Source organism: Oculina patagonica, chromosome 7, assembly GCF_052425735.1.
Source record: "Oculina patagonica isolate OP01 chromosome 7, crgOcupat, whole genome shotgun sequence".
NCBI classification, from domain to species: domain Eukaryota; kingdom Metazoa; phylum Cnidaria; class Anthozoa; order Scleractinia; family Oculinidae; genus Oculina; species Oculina patagonica.
In genome coordinates this window covers 3,309,576-3,326,202 of record NC_135764.1, presented here as the reverse complement: position 1 = coordinate 3,326,202, position 16,627 = coordinate 3,309,576, and the positions used below count along the sequence as shown (strand labels likewise).

The 16,627-nt window shown below is 38.7% G+C and overlaps 1 protein-coding gene across 4 annotated transcripts in view; it reads left to right on the top strand.

Annotated features, from left to right (window-relative positions):
• The first annotated feature begins 812 nt into the window (after positions 1-812).
• The window catches only part of LOC144660146 (putative ATP-dependent RNA helicase DDX46), a 33,021-nt gene continuing 17,206 nt past the window's right edge, over positions 813-16,627 (top strand). The window contains exons 1-16 of one of the 4 annotated variants that reach the window (XM_078520710.1): positions 813-928; positions 2,715-2,766; positions 3,882-4,337; positions 5,316-5,385; positions 5,508-5,564; positions 6,131-6,180; positions 6,337-6,505; positions 8,059-8,098; positions 8,588-8,637; positions 9,635-9,688; positions 10,057-10,152; positions 13,175-13,222; positions 13,421-13,495; positions 14,001-14,097; positions 15,104-15,224; positions 16,232-16,305. In XM_078520710.1, coding sequence (XP_078376836.1) covers positions 2,750-2,766; positions 3,882-4,337; positions 5,316-5,385; positions 5,508-5,564; positions 6,131-6,180; positions 6,337-6,505; positions 8,059-8,098; positions 8,588-8,637; positions 9,635-9,688; positions 10,057-10,152; positions 13,175-13,222; positions 13,421-13,495; positions 14,001-14,097; positions 15,104-15,224; positions 16,232-16,305 — 1,474 coding nt within the window. In that variant the 5' untranslated portion in view covers positions 813-928; positions 2,715-2,749. Of the gene's footprint in view, positions 938-2,714; positions 2,767-3,881; positions 4,338-5,315; positions 5,386-5,507; positions 5,565-6,130; positions 6,181-6,336; positions 6,506-8,058; positions 8,099-8,587; positions 8,638-9,634; positions 9,689-10,056; positions 10,153-13,174; positions 13,223-13,420; positions 13,496-14,000; positions 14,098-15,103; positions 15,225-16,231; positions 16,306-16,627 lie in introns of all 4 variants that reach the window. The other 3 variants (XM_078520707.1, XM_078520708.1, XM_078520711.1) reach the window with 3 other exon arrangements.

Here is a 16,627-nt window from a genome sequence, read left to right as displayed (position 1 = left end):
TTTTGTGAAGATTTTTATGCATTAAATCAATTCAGCGAGAAAGCCGCGAGAAAGCCACGCAATCATTAATGCGGAATGTGATTTTTTGGTAAGCGAGAGTCAAATGTTTTGCGTATTGAATACTATGTTCCTTTTTTAGTCGATAGGAATAGCGCTCTACTTAACTTCCTTCAATAGACTCTTACATTGACAGTGAAGTATCATTGGTTTAAATTCGTTTCGTCTATAAACATATTTGCATATGATAAAATAACCCGAGTGTCAGGCTATCTGGTTTTACTTGGATGGGCCTGCAACAGCAACTTTCGAGCAACATTTTTACTAAAAAGCTACTTTTTACATTGGATTTTTTGGAGCAACTTTTGGGCAACTTTTTGAGAAATTTCAAGCCTTTTTTTGGGAAATTTCGAGCAACTTGTTAGACTACGAGCAGTCCCTATTTTTTCGCAGAGTCCGTCGAGCTTGAGGTAATTTTTTTTTCGAAGAGTCCGTCGAGCTTGGGGCGCTTCTCCTGAATCTCCTCTCGCCCCGCCTCCTCCCCCCGCGCGTAATTTTTTTTTTTGCCTCAAGCTCGACGGACTCTTTGAAAAAAATTTCGCTTCAAGCTCGACGGACTCTGCAAAAAAATAGGGACTGCTCGTAGTCTGGCAACTTGCAGACAACCCTAATCATTGGTAGATAAGAGTTTGCATTCTGCATAAGGGATCTCACGGCACAGTGACTGGGAACTACCAGTTGGGTTCCCATACATGACGTACCTACCGCCGGTTGCCGGTTTGCCGCTGACCAAGATTACCTCATAAAGGACTGGGAATGAGTCGATTGATCGTCCTCTTTCCGTCGTCCAAAAATTATGTTGAATGATTTCTTTGAAAAACAATCATGTTATAAAATCCTCCACCGATAGAACAAGCCAGATTCTTGCCTATAGGTAGGTGTGTTGTTATGTATGCGACTTTTAATTCAAGTTTTGCTTTACAAACCTTGAGCCTCAATAGAAAAACATACATGATCGCTGCTCGCTTGACGGTTCAAGTAGCATGCATGCTTCATTTATCGAAATTAAGTTTATATTTTGAAGTATTGAGTGAATCTCCTTAGATAGCACACACTGTTGTCACTGGCATAAAGGTCTATATAACTGAATAGGCTCCATACGTTCGATGGCATCTCTAAATATTCTCCAAATCAAAGTGTAGTGCACGTATTTGTGGTTTTTACTACACGTGCTAAGCTTCTTGCGAATATGAGAGATTTATTACCCGTAGAGGTAAAAGTGCTTCTCATAAGTGAGTAACAGCAGAATACCCTGCCACTTCAAAGCAATACCCGAGAAACAGCGGCTACATGGCTACGAGGCTATGTGGCTCACTCATAGATTAAAGAAGGAGGTATATTCATACTGTCTATGCAGCTATGTGGCTACATGCCTGCGTGGCCATGTAGCCGCGTAGCTGCATAGCCACTGTGTTAGGTATAGCTTAGGAGTGGCAGGGTATTCTGCAGTTAAGCCGCGATTCTGAAGCGATTCTGAAGCTATACCTAAAACAGTGGTTTTGCGGCTGTTGCCACGTAACCGCATAGCTGCGTAGCCACTGCTTAAGTATAGCTTTGGAGTGGCAGGGTATTCTGCAGTTAAGCCGTGATTCATAAATGCCAAGTTTTTCTGTTGGTCAGCTGGTTTGAGAGTAATGGCTACTAATTTTCTGAGCACTGCAGGGGCAAGCTGCCTAAGAGGTCTGGGGCTTGCCCCCGGTAAATGTTCCTGCATTTTGAGGCCATTTTACGACTCTGGTTCATACTAATATACTAGGACAGCTGTGAGGCCCCAGAGCTATTTACCCGGGGGGGGGGGGGCACCCTGTATATTTTTGGGTGGGGGTGTACCACTGGGAATTTGAAGGCCTTACCCTATACTAGACCATTTTCAGCTGATTTTTGCAACCCTATACTAGACTAGACACCGAAAATCCCTACCCTATCCCAGACTTGCATTTTTTTAGAACTGTATCACTATCAGTGTTTTAATGGAAAACCATCCAGGTCAACAATGATGCCGCAATGTTTTTATTAACGTTTAGGAGATCCTCTTTCTCTTCTGAGTTTCTATTTCTATTCTGGACTTAATTCGTCAAACCACCGATCAGTTTCCCGGCAAATGCTAACCTTTTCCAGACCAAAACTCTCTGATTTCTATACCCTATCCCAGACTAAACTGCTTGAAAACCATACCCTTCACAGCGGCACATACCTATATAGCTCATGTATGGGAGTGCCCCCCCCCCCCGGGGGGGGCTATTTATTGTTCTTGACCGAAATAGTAGCCATTTTTTTAAAATGGTCACCTGATCATGCTATAATAGATACGTGCTACATTTATTAGCCAATTAGAGTAATCAAGTCTTGCACCAGAAATTCACCAGATTGAGTCTCAAGACAGAAGCTTGAGTCTCACACCAAAAGTGTGAGTTCCATGCTTAGTTGATAGATTTGGTGTCTAATAAGATTTGAATGATAAGCTTGGTGAACTAAATCACCATCAGTTTGCTTAACAAGTTCAACTCTCTGCCCAACAAATGCATTAATATTATCAGAAATACATGTGGTATTGATTATTCTTAGGCCATGTGAAAAAGACAATTTGGAGATGGACAGTGTTCTTGTTCCTCACCACTTGAACAAGTTCCAATTTATCATGACTGATTTTTTTTGCAGGAAAACTCAGAATTATTGAACATCACTGTAACAGATGGGAAGAGACACCAAGTGAGTGAAATTATACATGTCACTAAACATCACAAATTCATGGAGGTGTTCCTGCTAAAAGCCAGAGAAAACCAGTTTTGAGGAACATTTGTAGCTTGCCAGGAGGCAAGCGTGGCCGAGTGGTTTAGCCATTAGGGCGCTGGTGTTGTAATCCGGAGGTCCCCGGTTCAAGACCTGCCCCTGTCACTAGCTGGATTTGTTTCTCGGTTGTCCCGAGTTAAATCCTCGACCACACTTTGTATATAGCCAACTGGTTTGCCTCCTGCCAGTTGGGATTTTTAACCTTGTTATGTTCATTTTAAAATTATTTGTTTCCTCTGTTTCAGTGGCATGCCTGTAAACTAGCTATCTCATTGAGATATGAAGCTAAGTGCATGACCATTATAAACATATTTATCATTTTATTTATTTTTTATTGCCAGGTTTCCCCAATTTTTTCCAGTTTTGCCATAGTACAGGAAGCATTGTTTCCAGCTTCAATTTTTGTCTCCAAGAAGCAAAATCTGCTTCTGCTACACTGCAGAAAAATTCCATTTATCTGCGTGGCATAGAACCATGGCAAAACAAGGAAATAATTATTATGGAAACATGTTTCCTTGTTTTGCTGGGGCCTTTAAACTCTTAATACAATGTAGTTTAAGTCCAGGGTATCACTAATAAAAAACACTTCAAACTGATTCTCATAGTACACAGTAAAACTAACATTTGTTAATTTGCTAACTAAAAAGATAGTATAAAGAAACTAGCACTAGTATATACCACACTAGTGAATATTGCTTTTCGTGTGTGCTGATTGGTTAACTCAGAGGTGATTAGCAAAGTACTATTCACCTCCGAGCAGCTAAAGAAAAACAAACTGCCTTTGTGTGTCCTTTTTTTTTTTTTACCGAAAGTAATGTTTTGGTTGTCTAGTTATTTAACTTGTGTGGTATATACTAAAACAATTATTCACCTAAGTGTGGGTAAATGTGGGGGATATTTACCTCCATTTCAGCGAATAATTGTTTAATATTCACAAAAGGAATTATGTCACGTTGCCAATACTGTTCAAAACGATTAAATATACAACATAAATTATTTTCAGCTTTGATGAAAATGTTGTTTTCCTTAAACAGGTCACGTAAGAGAAGATCTCGGTCCAGATCAGGCAGTCGCGACAGGAACCGTCGCTCCAGAAGTCGAGAAAGATACAAGGAGCGAAGGAGATCTCGCAGTAAGAGCCAGGAAAAGGGAAGAGATAAAACAAGTCGTAAGCCAAGAGAGCGAGAGCAAAAGCAAGAAAGAAAGCGAAAAAGATCAGTGAGTGGCTCGTCTCACAGTGCGTCGTCAAAGAGCCGAAGTCGTAGCCCTAATTATAAGAAGAAGGAGAAAGAAGTTCAGCGTAAGCGTCGATCTCGAAGCAGAAGCATTGAAAAGAAAACAAGGAAAGAGAGACCTCGCAGCAAGGAAAGAGACAGAGGTCGTGAAAAAGATAGAAAAAGACGATCAAGAAGCCGCAACAAGTCAAGTTCTTCTAGTTCACGATCAAGAAGTAGAAGTCCAGATAAGGAGCAACGAAAATCCAAAAGCAGGTTGGTAAAATAATCCTAACAGATTAACCAGTGTACAGTGCTGGTGAAGAAATTTTCTATAGTTTGATTGGCTCAGGCATGTGATATTAGCTTAATATCTGAAATGCTTTAAATATTTCCATCACAGGTTATCCCAAATAGTACCAGACTTATTTATACCTTGAGGTTGGGAAGAGGCACTATACAGTTGAATCTCGAACTTCCTGCTAACTTGAACCTTTTCCGATTCCCCTTCAGGTTGTTTTCTTTCTAATTTTTTCCTTCAATAACTTGAACTCCCGATATCTCGAACCTTTTCAACCCTCTAAGTTTACTTTTTTCCTTAGTGGTCATTTGTCCACCAACTACTCAAGTTTTGGTCGCCAGTGAAAAATTTTAGTCAGCAAATTAAGCTGATGCTTTCAATCATTCCTCTCAATTTTAGTCGCCAGGCTGGCGACCTTAGTTCAAATTAAGTCGCCAGCTCCAAAATTTTAGTCGCCATGGCGACTAAAATGGTCTTAACTTGGAGGATTGCTTTTTCGATTTCCCTTGAAGGTTCAATTGGGATTCAAATGTAATCAGAAACTGTTTAATAAAATGTATATTCCCAGGACCAGGTTTTTCGAAGGCCGATTAAAAATAACCCAGAATAATATTAATAATAATAATATTTGGGGGTTTAATTTTGTGGAGTTTGAGGTAAGAAAATGTCAAAACTGGAGGACAAAGAATATAATAGAAAAAACCTCACTAAAAAGTTAAAAAACTGACATCATTCTACTTAATTGTGCATTCTTAATTGTGCTTTGAACAACCCAACCCTGGAATATAACATGTTTGATGTCTCCAGCTAAACTCAAGGCCAGACCTCTGAATTCAAAATTAAATGTACTTAAGGCCACTGTGCAAACATGACTGCATTGACTAGACAGACTAATCGTCATTTTTTTAAAAACAATTACTGATTTATGAATGATTGTTTTTGTTTTGTATCAGCCGAGACAAGAGAAAGCGAGATGAAGATGACAGCTCAGATCGAACCAAAGATAGCAAAAAACCCAAAGAGGTGCTGATTTCAATTAGTCATGTTTTGTTGAGAAAGTGTTCCCACAGATTGATGCATACTTGTTCAGTCTTCTCTTGATCAGTATGTACATCACTCTCACAGTTAATTTTCCTTTTTTTCAGTCAAAGAAAGATGTTACAAGTTCAAGCGTAGATGAAAAACGTGTTGAGGATGACAAGGTACATGTATATGACAAGATTATGTACTGCTTGTGATTGTAGTTGTTCAACTTTACCCTTGGTACAAAGTGGGATCTTCCTTTGTTCTTGTGTACAATAATATATGATAATGAATAATGTTAGAAGTCAAAATTAGTGTTAGGTCATTTTTTTCAACCTACCGGTAGGTTATTTCTTTAACCTAAATCTAGTTTATAATAAGTAGAAAATAAAAATTAAAACATCTCCCCTCCCTCACTGTCTCTGAACCCCCCCCCCCCCTCCACCATCCTTACTTACCTCTCCTAACATCTGCTATTATCCACATTAACTCATATGCATTTGGATCATCCTCGTTTGGCCAGGCTTGAATGATAATCGAGGAGGGTTCAACTCTCTTCAACTCTTGGGGACTTTCATTGTTTCTTGTTTTTAACACTAGTCCTAAGTTGGCCTATTCTGGACAATTTACTCGAGTTATGATCAGCTCCTTTATTTTAAAACGCTGGTGGTGTGTGCAATTTTGTATCAATAATGCAAGAAAAAGAATCTCATCACTGTTAATTTGATGAAATTTTCTTCCATAGGATACAGAACAGAAACGATTAGAAGATGAGATGCAAAAGAGAAGAGAAAGGTATGAGAAATTTATTTTTAATGAGTCCAAAATATTTTCAATAGGAGTTAAAATGACTCAAACAAAATGGTAAACGCTGTGGACTGAAATCAATCTAGACTTTAACGAAATGTTTTTGCAAAATAATGACATTTTTATTTCATGGTAACATATCAGAATAGAGGCATGGAGAGCCCAGCGTAAAAAAGAGCAAGAAGACAAACAGGAGAGTGAAGAAACTGTGAGCGAATATCAGCAAAAGAAGAAAAAAGTATGGAGTCTTGAGGATGACGAGGATGATGACGAAGAAGAAGATGAAACAGAAGGGGTCAAGGAAGAGGTGCAGGTCGGTATTCTGAGCTGTGATCATAGCTAAGTTCTCCTAACAGGCTTTATACGTTTACTTATTATTGTTATTAATATTATTACCTTAATCATGCTTGGAAGAATTTAGATTTCAGTCAAGACTTTTTCCTGAGCAGATCATCAGCTCCCTAATTCTCATAACTTTCCTACTGCTGGAACGATGCACTGGTGAACCGCAATATTTTTTGTCACAATATGAATACAGTAAACTTTCTCTTACCTGAAACCTCTGTAAGACGTACACCTTGAATTGGTCCTGTCCCTGCTAAACACCCTATAAGATGGACATCTCTCTTAGATGGACAGTACATAAGAGCCGGCCCCGACGGTGTCCGTCTTAGAGAGAGTTGAATGTATCGATATTTGAACTGCATATCACAATATCTTGAAACAATTAAAGACTGGTATTCTTTGTCAACATTCAGAAATTACTGTTTTTAATGACTCTTTAACCAAAGTCCAAGCCCTTAAGGACGTTCGCGCGAAAAATTTCTAGTCGATAGATTTTTTTAAAATTTTTACAGCAGCCAGATAATAAGTTACTTGTGTTAGAAATTTAAAAACATGTGGGGGTCACCGACTTCGTTTCAGAGATAAAGCGTGTGGAAAACTACCCTGATTCTGAAAAATTGGCGCACGCAATTCAACATGGTTTACAGGATTTATATTTAAAAATATCCAAGATGAGAAAAGAGAGGCAAATGATCTTAGTCTTATTTTGTAGAAGTTGGTCTGTTGCATAAAAAAAATTCTAGTGTTGCCAACCTTTTGTAATACTTAACCCGGAAAGCGATATTTGAAACCGTCGTACAGCAAAACGAAAAGCTCAAAAAGAGGCATTCGAATGTACGTGTGACCAAAAAAATCGAACTTTTAATCGATAGATTTTTTTAATTTTTTTTGCAAAACATAGATAATCGTCAAAAAATGTGATCCGTTGAAAAAAATATGGGGGTCACCGAGCATCTAAGAGAGTTAATTGCAAGCAAAGTTAACGCGACAACCACCAGCCCTATATGTGCTTAGAAAATTTCTTCAGCTCGCGCGCTTGATGCATGACGTGGCGCGACGTTGCGACATGAATTATGTGCGCAGTAAGGATGCGCATAAACAATTAGCGTGAACGTCCTTAAAAGGGATTTATCTATGGTCTCCGATCGAGTGGTCCAGGTTCAAGCCCTAGCTGGGGCACGGCGTCGGGCACTGGGTTGGGTGTGTTCTTAGGCAAGACACTTTACTTCCTTGGTGCCACTCTTCACCCAGGTGTATAAATGGGAACTGGCAAATTTAATGCTGAGGGGTAAACCTGTGATGGACTAGCATCCCATCCAGGAGGGAGTAGAAATACTCGTAGTCACTTCATGCTATGGAAACTAGAATAAGCCCTGGCCTAATGAGCCACTAGGCTTGTATGCAGACTTTATGAACAACAAACGTTTTACACTTTCTGCAATGTAACTCCTAAATAAAAACAAAAAAATGTAAAGAAAATTGTGTAGTTCATTGACTTTTTACTTTTACTTTTTATGGCAGGATGCTGAGGATGAACCGAAACTTAAGAAAGGCACAAGTAGTAAGTAATGTTATTATTTTACTCTACTTGCTTTCAAGTAGAGAATTGTACCAGACATCCTAGAGACTGTCTGTAATACTGACGGCCTAAAACAGTAGAATAATTAAATGACTTGAGTAAATTTTCACTATTTTAATAGTAAAGTGCAAGTGTAACTTTTGTGGTTTAAATTTATTTTTAGTTTAAAACATTTTTCAAACCAGTTTGATTTTTATTTCTCCTTGTTTCGAATTATGATAATGAATATGAGACAATGAAAAAAATAAAAATTAAACATCATGTAGTTTGAAAAATTCTAAACCAAAAATAATTTAAACCACATTCAACACAACAAATTGTCTAGTGTTCTTATGCAACAAAAAAGCGAAAGAAAAAAGTGTCTTCAAGCTTTAAGACACTGACTTCAATACTGACAGTCTGCCTCCTACTTTGTGACTGAGCTTGTGCATTGTTTAGTTCAATCTCTATACAGCTTAACATCTGTTGCAGATAAAAAAGATAATACAAGTGTTTCTAATGGAAAAGTTAAAGAGGAGCCCGTAAGTGTGTTTGGGTTTTCTTTAATCGTGTTCTTATTTGCCGTGGGGAGGTGATTTAGGGGTCCTGTGAAAGATGGGGGAAGGATCTTTTTAATTGCAAGGTTAATTGTGGATTCTTTGAACAGTGGGGTAGGCATGTGCCTCAGTGGCAGGCACAGTGGTCTAAAGGTTAGTGGTTAGCCCGGGGTGGGGGGACTCCTATGTGAAACGGACGGGGATGCTTGTCGGAAATTTTGAAAAGGACCCCTAAAAGAGACCAATCTGGGTGTGGCTCAAACTTTTCTTGACCTCTAAAAGATACCAAAAAACTATGAATAGAAAAAATTATGTTTGTATATTTCTTCGTGTGTAACCCTAAAGGAGACCATTATGGCTAAAAATATTGACTAACCACCCTCCGGGGTGGTTAGTCCCCCCAGGTCCAGTCCAGGTTTGAGCCCTGGCCAGGGTCACTGTCTTGTGTTCTTTGGCAAGACACTTTACTGTCATACATGAAGTGCCTCTCTCCCCTTGTATAAATGGGTGCCGGCAAATTTAATGCTGGGGTTTAACCCTGTGATGACAAGCATCCCAACCAGGGAGGAGTAGGAATACTCCTAGTCACTTTGTGCAAGTGATTGGCCACACGGCTCGTATGCAGACTTTACCTACTTTTCCTAAGCATCTGCCTTATTCAGTCAGAATTATCCCAACTTTGAACACTGAGATCAATGTTGATAGCAAAAATGTCGCAGAGCACTAACAACATGGTATAACTGGGTGGCTTCAACCTTATATGACATCTTTCAGGGAAACACTTTCACTCTATATACATGAGTTAAGAGTAAGGTGTGACACTGGCAGACTACAACTGTAAAACTACACAGTAATAACCATGAGATCAATGCAAATCACACAATAATGTTTTCTTATAAGTTATAATTCTTGAGTTTGATGGCTAATATTGTTGCAAAATGACTGAAGGTGTGAACAGTGTGTGTGCTCTTTTCCTCTGTAGGAAGATGACGATGTTGACCCCCTGGATGCTTTTATGGCTGACGTCAGCAAAGAGGTAGATTAATGAGTAATTATTACACATAAGCTTTTAATTTTTAAATATTTCTTTTCATTGTCTTTAAAGGCGCCTCACTCTTGTTAAAAGTCAGCTTTTTTAGCCTTTGAGTTGGATATCGATGTGCATTGTGTGGATAGTCAAAAAACTGTTAATGGTCAAGGAAGTCACTCAACTTCAATAAAATGTTGTTACAAAGTCCAATTAAATGGTCAAAAGTCCCCACTAATGGTAGACAATTGCTGTCAAACCCTTGTCTATACTCCCCTGCCCCATGTGGCTTAAAGTTGACTACAGGTTTCTCAGCTGACAAATAAAAAAGATAATCAACAGTAAAATGCAGCATTGTTTACCTTATAATTTAACAGGTGAAGAAAATCAATGCTGTGGATCAGAAGAAGAAAGTTGGCAAAGCTGGGAAGGCCACGGTGATACATCACGTCGTCACCAAAACCAAAAAGAGGGTGAGTAACACATTAGGGTAAGTGTGAAGGACAGCTCCCCTCCACTGTCTGTGGGTCAACTGGTGGCTGACAGTTTACCAACAGGTTACCTACAGCCTTCCAACAGGCCCAGGCAGGGTACTCGGGATTTCAAGTGATGGGAGGAAAAGTTGGCAAGTTTTTTTGGGTATTCATGGTAGTGCCTTGGCTGTGTAGTTCTGCAAATAAAGTACAAACAAACATGTTTTGGTGTTGATTTTTGAGGGGTCCTTTTTTGATCTAGGGATATTTTTGGGTTATGTTGGAAGCCCTAGGGATATTTTTGGGGTCCTGATTTTCGCCCCCATTCAATCTTCCTTGTTTCTTGAAATCCTGAGTACCCCCCTTAGCCAAAAGGCCATTGGGGAATTTTTTGAAACTGAAATTTTGCTTTATAATAATGCAGTAAACCTGACACAGGGGGTTAATTAAAATTAAAATGATTAAACAAATAAACCAGACATACATAATACAACACCTACTTACCAATCAACAGTCAGCCTTACGAAAATTAACAATGAGATGTTCTTACATAGTTTAATTTGTAATTAATGTAGTGCGCCACCCACAGAACCAAAAGTTAGACCTCATGTACGACATAAGTACTGCTCAACAGCTTTCATTTGAATGCCACACATATCATAAGCATTTTATCTGGTAAACAGCACCAAATGAAAGTACTGAATACCTAAAGTTGTAAATTTAATATAACTCAACATTAGTTAGATATGTTAGTAAACATTTAAAGGTTGATCAAGAAAAATAAAAAAATAATAATAAAAAAAATAAATATTATAATGCCCTGGCCAAACAGCAGCACAAGTGGGCGCAAGAAGTCGGCAAGTTTAACTTGCGTAAAAACTTGCGTTGGGTGGCCAAATGCACCAAGTTGTCAAAAAAGCCATTTAAATGCTACTGCGCGTGCTACGATTCAGTATTTGTGACCCTATTTGGGAAAAGCAGGCTTAACGAAAATAGCGTTGTGCCGTTTTTCCGTTGGAAATGCATTTTCAACGCGTTGCAAATGCATTTTCAACGCGTTGAAAATGCGTTGAAGAACATTTTCAATGCATTGAAAACGCGTTGAAGAACACTTTTAATGCATTGAATATGCGTTGAAGAAAATCGTTTAGAAATGTTTCTCAGCGAAAACGAAATGCGTTGCAAAATCAATTTAATATATTTTCAAAATATTTTTAACGTGTTTTGAAACATTCGAAAACGAAATCACCGAGCATTTAGAATCATTCACGGGACTATTCCCGGGGGACTGTTGTGCCAGTTTTCGAAATTCTCTACAGCGTATTATAAAGCCACTTTGCATCATTAATTTCGCTTTGAATTTGGAGAAGAAACTCTTCAAATACACGGACTATTCTTGTAATTTTGCGAAACGCTATAAATGTATAATAAACTTCGAAGCGGCGTTGAATGAAATCATGCTACATGTCTGAGTTTCAAATGACATTCGATCTCTTCCATAATCGCATGCACGCAACAAGTTCTGAAGATAAATATATTTTATTCGGCGACCACAACTCTCTGTTACTGGTGCCGATTAAACCCGTCTGCTGTTAAGTTATCAATAGAGGCTTCGCTTCGCTGGCCGTTGCAATAAAACAGCATAAAAATAAAAGGCGAAAACTTTAATTTTTTTAGCGACGGGTAAACAGTCATGCGGCGCTACATTGTCTGCTGTGTCTGCTTTGTATAAACAAGAGAGGATAAAATTATTTTTCAGATTTTTCTGAGCCACTTGCATCATTAATTTCGCTTTAAATTTCGAGAAGAAACTCATCAAATACACGGACTTTTCCTGTAATTTTGCAAAACGCTATGAATGCAAAATAAACTTCGAAGTGGCGTCGAATGAAATCATCCTGCATGTCTGAGTTTCAAATGACATTCGATCTCTTCTATAATCGCATGCACGCAACAAGTTCTGAAGATAAATATATTTTATTCGGCGACCACAACTCTCCATTACTGGTGCCGATTAAACCCGTCTGCTGTTAAGTTATCAATAAAAGCTTCGCTTCGCTGGCCGTTGCAATAAAACAGCATAAAAATAAAAGGCGCAAACTTTAATTTTTTTTGCGTCGGGTAAACAGTCATGCGGCGCTACATTGTCTGCCGTGTCTGCCTCGTATAAATTCTTTTTCAGATTTTTCTGAAAAGATTTGTAAACCGTTCAGTTTCATCCAGTTTACAAACGCAGAAAACTTTAAACAGAAGACTTTATGTCTCATAAAAATCTCTTAAATGCCTTTGCCGAGTAAAACTTAATCGCCAGTTCATTGTTGGGACGGTTCATGTCATCCAAAAGTCACGCACGGCGCAGTATGAGTTCGGGAGCGAAACATAATTATTATTTTCGTAGTCTTGGCTCTTTATGCTTGCAGTTCTTAAAAAAAAACTTTTTTTCTCTCTGATGCCGAATTTTGACGTCTTTATTGAAACAGAGCGAAATATTTTCCAGTATTTCAACCTTTTGCGAAACATTCCCATTTTAACGTTGGAAAAAGCAGCCAACGCGTCAAGAAACATCTTTTATTCGTTACTAAACGTTTTCGAACATTTCCAACGTTTTCACAACGGACTGAATAACATTGTGAATGCGTTGAGAATCATTTCCAATGCGTTGTAAATGCATTATCAACGCGTTGTAAATGCATTATCAAAGCATTGTAAATGCATTGATAATACGTTACAACGCTATTTTCGTTAAGCCCGGTTTTCCCAAATAAGGTCACATTTGAAGTACTGTAAGCAACAAAACTTGTGTTGACTTGCATTGGGTGGCCAAACAATGAAAAACTTGCTTTGACTTGCGTGCAAATTTGATCTCGACCAAAGTGAACGCAAGTCATCGCAAGTCAATGCAAGTGTACGCAAGTCCAGGCCAAATGGCGATGCAAGTAAATGCAAGTTTGTCCACTTGCGTCTCGTTTGGCCAGGCCTTAAGAAAATAAGAATTAATTAGCATGTCTTCTTAATTTTTTAGGATCCAACCAAAGGTGAATTGATGGAAAATGATCAAGATGCAATGGAGGTCAGAAACATTATTTTTAGCAGCTAATATTTTGTCAATTTTGCTTTGCTTAGTTCTGTTGAACAGGGCATATTGTATGTACAAAAAAATTATGGCAAATAGTGTTACTCAGACTTGCAGAGGTACCAGGACATTATTTTATTTGACGACAACACAGCAGCTGGACTAAGTTTACCTTTTTGTTTGCTTTTATTTTAGTATTCCTCAGAGGAGGAGGTGGAAGAGGAGACTATTGAATCAACGTACGCACACTTCAAAACCAAGAAGAAGAAGGTAGGAGTTAAGTGTTCCTGGTGTTAATAGATAATACATGAATATGTAAAATATATCAATTGTAAGAGTTCAAAGAGTGAAATGACTAGGACAAACATGTTACCAAATAAATCTGACAAAATAGAACTTTCTGCAAGTAATTAATCCCAGGGGGGGTACTTGCAGTATACATGACGGGGGGGTCCGACGGAGCTTCATATTGCGAACCCAAAAAAATACACGAGCCTGAAATTTTACACCCAAAAAAATACCTGGCATCAAAATTTTCTACCCCAAAAAGTACAAGACCTAGCACCTCGTTACTGATTTATTCAATCAAACAGACTTTAAGACCTAAACAAATACATGACAGATCTCTTGATCCAAAAAAATACCGAGGGTGTAAATTTTCAACCCAAAAAAATATGTTGGACCTCCCCGTCATGTATACTGCAAGTACCCCCCCTGGGTAATTAATAATTAGTATATCATGACCGATGTTTTATTGTTTATTTATTACCATTAGGATCTTCAAGCAGTCGACCATGAAAAAGTGTACTACTCTACATTTAGAAAGAATTTTTATGTTGAAGTCCCAGAACTGGCAAGAATGACCCCAGAAGGTACCTCGATCTGTCACTTCCTTTATAATATTCCTTTATGCTTGTCATACCATTCAATTAGCCATGTTCAAAACGAGCAGGGGACTGGGTATGAATATTCAATATCGATTGCACTGAAAAACTGGGCCCGTCATCTGAAAGAGCATCCAAGAATTAGTAACTCAACCAAATTTGAGAGTTATTGGTTTAAACGCATAGGTATGGTTCACTTTTTGAAATTGCTAAAATAAGAGAGCTTAGTATGGATTGGAGGGACAGCTGTCCATCCAGCCATACTAAGCTCTCTTATTTTAACGATTTTTAAAAGAGTTCCATGCCTTTGCATTTAAACCAATAACTCTCAAATTTGGTTGAGTTACTAATTTTTGGATGCTCTTTCAGATGACGGGCCCAGTTTTTCAGTGCAATCGATATTGAATATTCGTACCCAGTCCCCTGCTCGTTTTGAACATGGCTAATAGCAGCTAAAAAGGGAACAATAACTAGGCCATTTCTGAGTTATCCCTTGCCTCTGTTTCAATACAAGTCTACTTGCAGAACCATTCAAATGGAAATGAGTTTGGTCTGTATGAAAATGGACCTGTTTTTGAAACTCATTTTCATTTTTAGGCCATTTCTCGGAAATGGCCTATTAAAAGTCTTCAGTTGTCAGTTACTTTTAAAATAAGTCCAAAACTCAAGCTAAAAAATTCACTAACATCAGTCTGCATTTTCTGTGTGGTTAGTAGAATCTCTGACCCCCCACTCCTTTGGAATTTACAATGACCTTCTGTGGGGTGGGTATGGATATTTTTTGGAACCACACAATACCACATGGCACCTTGTGGGATAGACATAGGATGGAAACAAGATTTTTTCTATTCTGCAGCTTCTTAATACGATTAGACTGCTTGATCCAGCTGAAAATTCACAAGTTAAGGCATTTCTGCAGTATTCCCTCCCTTGTTTAGGAGGGGGTCGGAAGAGTTCACACAGTCTTCAAAGAACTTGTCTTTTTCGTTTTCAGCGGTTGAGGAATTCCGAGCAAAACTGGAGCACATTCGAGTTCGCGGGAAAGATTGTCCAACACCTGTCAAAACATGGGCGCAGACAGGAGTTAGCTTGAAAATACTTGATGTCCTCAAAAGGTAAGTTAATGATATGGCAGTTGTTTTGTTTACAGGCTCATAAAGTGCTTGTCTCACTGTGTTTTTCTTTTCAATACAAATAGTCGTGAAAGACAATCAGCTGCATTAGGCTGCTATGTTTCTCCTTGTTGGCCTTAAAAAATCAGTTTTCTTACATGTAATTTCAAATGCTGTTGGATGAGTTTTTTCTTTGATAAGGAAACGGTTAAGTCTGTGTCGAGCCGTGGCCCATACCAACGGAACTTATTGCTGTTTCTGTAGCATTAAGGGGCTAGGAGTATTTCTACTCCCCCCTGGAAAGGATGCTAATCCATCACAGGGTTACCCCCAGCGTTAGTTTGTTGGTACCCATTAATAGACCTGGGAGAAAATAGGCACTGTAAGAGTAAAGTGTCTTGCCCTAGAGTCCAACATGCTTACTGTTAGGCCACAGCACCTTCCGTTGACTGTGTACATTTGTCCCACTCCCCGATTTTGTGAGGGGCACAGGACAGCTGTGCACAGGCTACACCTCCTAGGTGCCCTTGCTGTATAAGGACCCAGGGGGGGGGGGGTACTCCGGCTTCTAAATGATGGGGATGATCGAATGGAGGCAAAACTCAGGACCCAAAAAAATCCCGTCTTCTGACATTACCCCCAAAAATCCCTGGACCAAATTACCCCTAAATTGCCAGGAGGGGCAATAATATAACACAAAGAACACAAAAAATCATAAAAAATTGAACGCTTGTGTTTTTTACTCATCATACCATAAATACGCCGCGCTAAGGCACTTTAGTTCTTTTTTAATACCCCAAAAATCCCCTATTAAAATCAAGATACCCAAAAAAATACTTGCCAAATTTTCCAACCCAAAAAAATCCCGGAATTGAAAATTTCAAACCTAAAAAAATCCTTCGATCATCCCCGTCATTTACAAGCCGGAGTACCCCCCCTGGGTATAAGGAGTGTCTTAAATTGTGTATCACTGAAGGTACTCACAGCATAACACTTTCTCTTGTTCAAAGGAATGGTTATGAGAAGCCCACACCAATCCAAGCTCAAGGCATACCAACCATCATGAGTGGCAGAGATATGATAGGTAAGATTTTTAATGTCTAAAATTTAGCTGTTTTATAAACATGAGTTTCCTTGAAGATTTATGGCACAGAGTTTGCTATCTGTGAAATCTGGGCTTTTTTTTTTTGAAAGCCGATCAAAATGGACCATTTAAAAAGTGTATGAATAAAATGGCAGACGTTTGTAGGAGACATACGTATGCAAGGTTCCAAATACGTTTTTAAGAGGAATTCCAACAGGTCAAATTTTCACTGCTTCCACTAAATCAATAGAAGCTTTCAATTAATTTGTCAGTTCAGCTAGCCGACCCTGTCATGGTTTTGACCTGAGACCCTTTTTTTGAC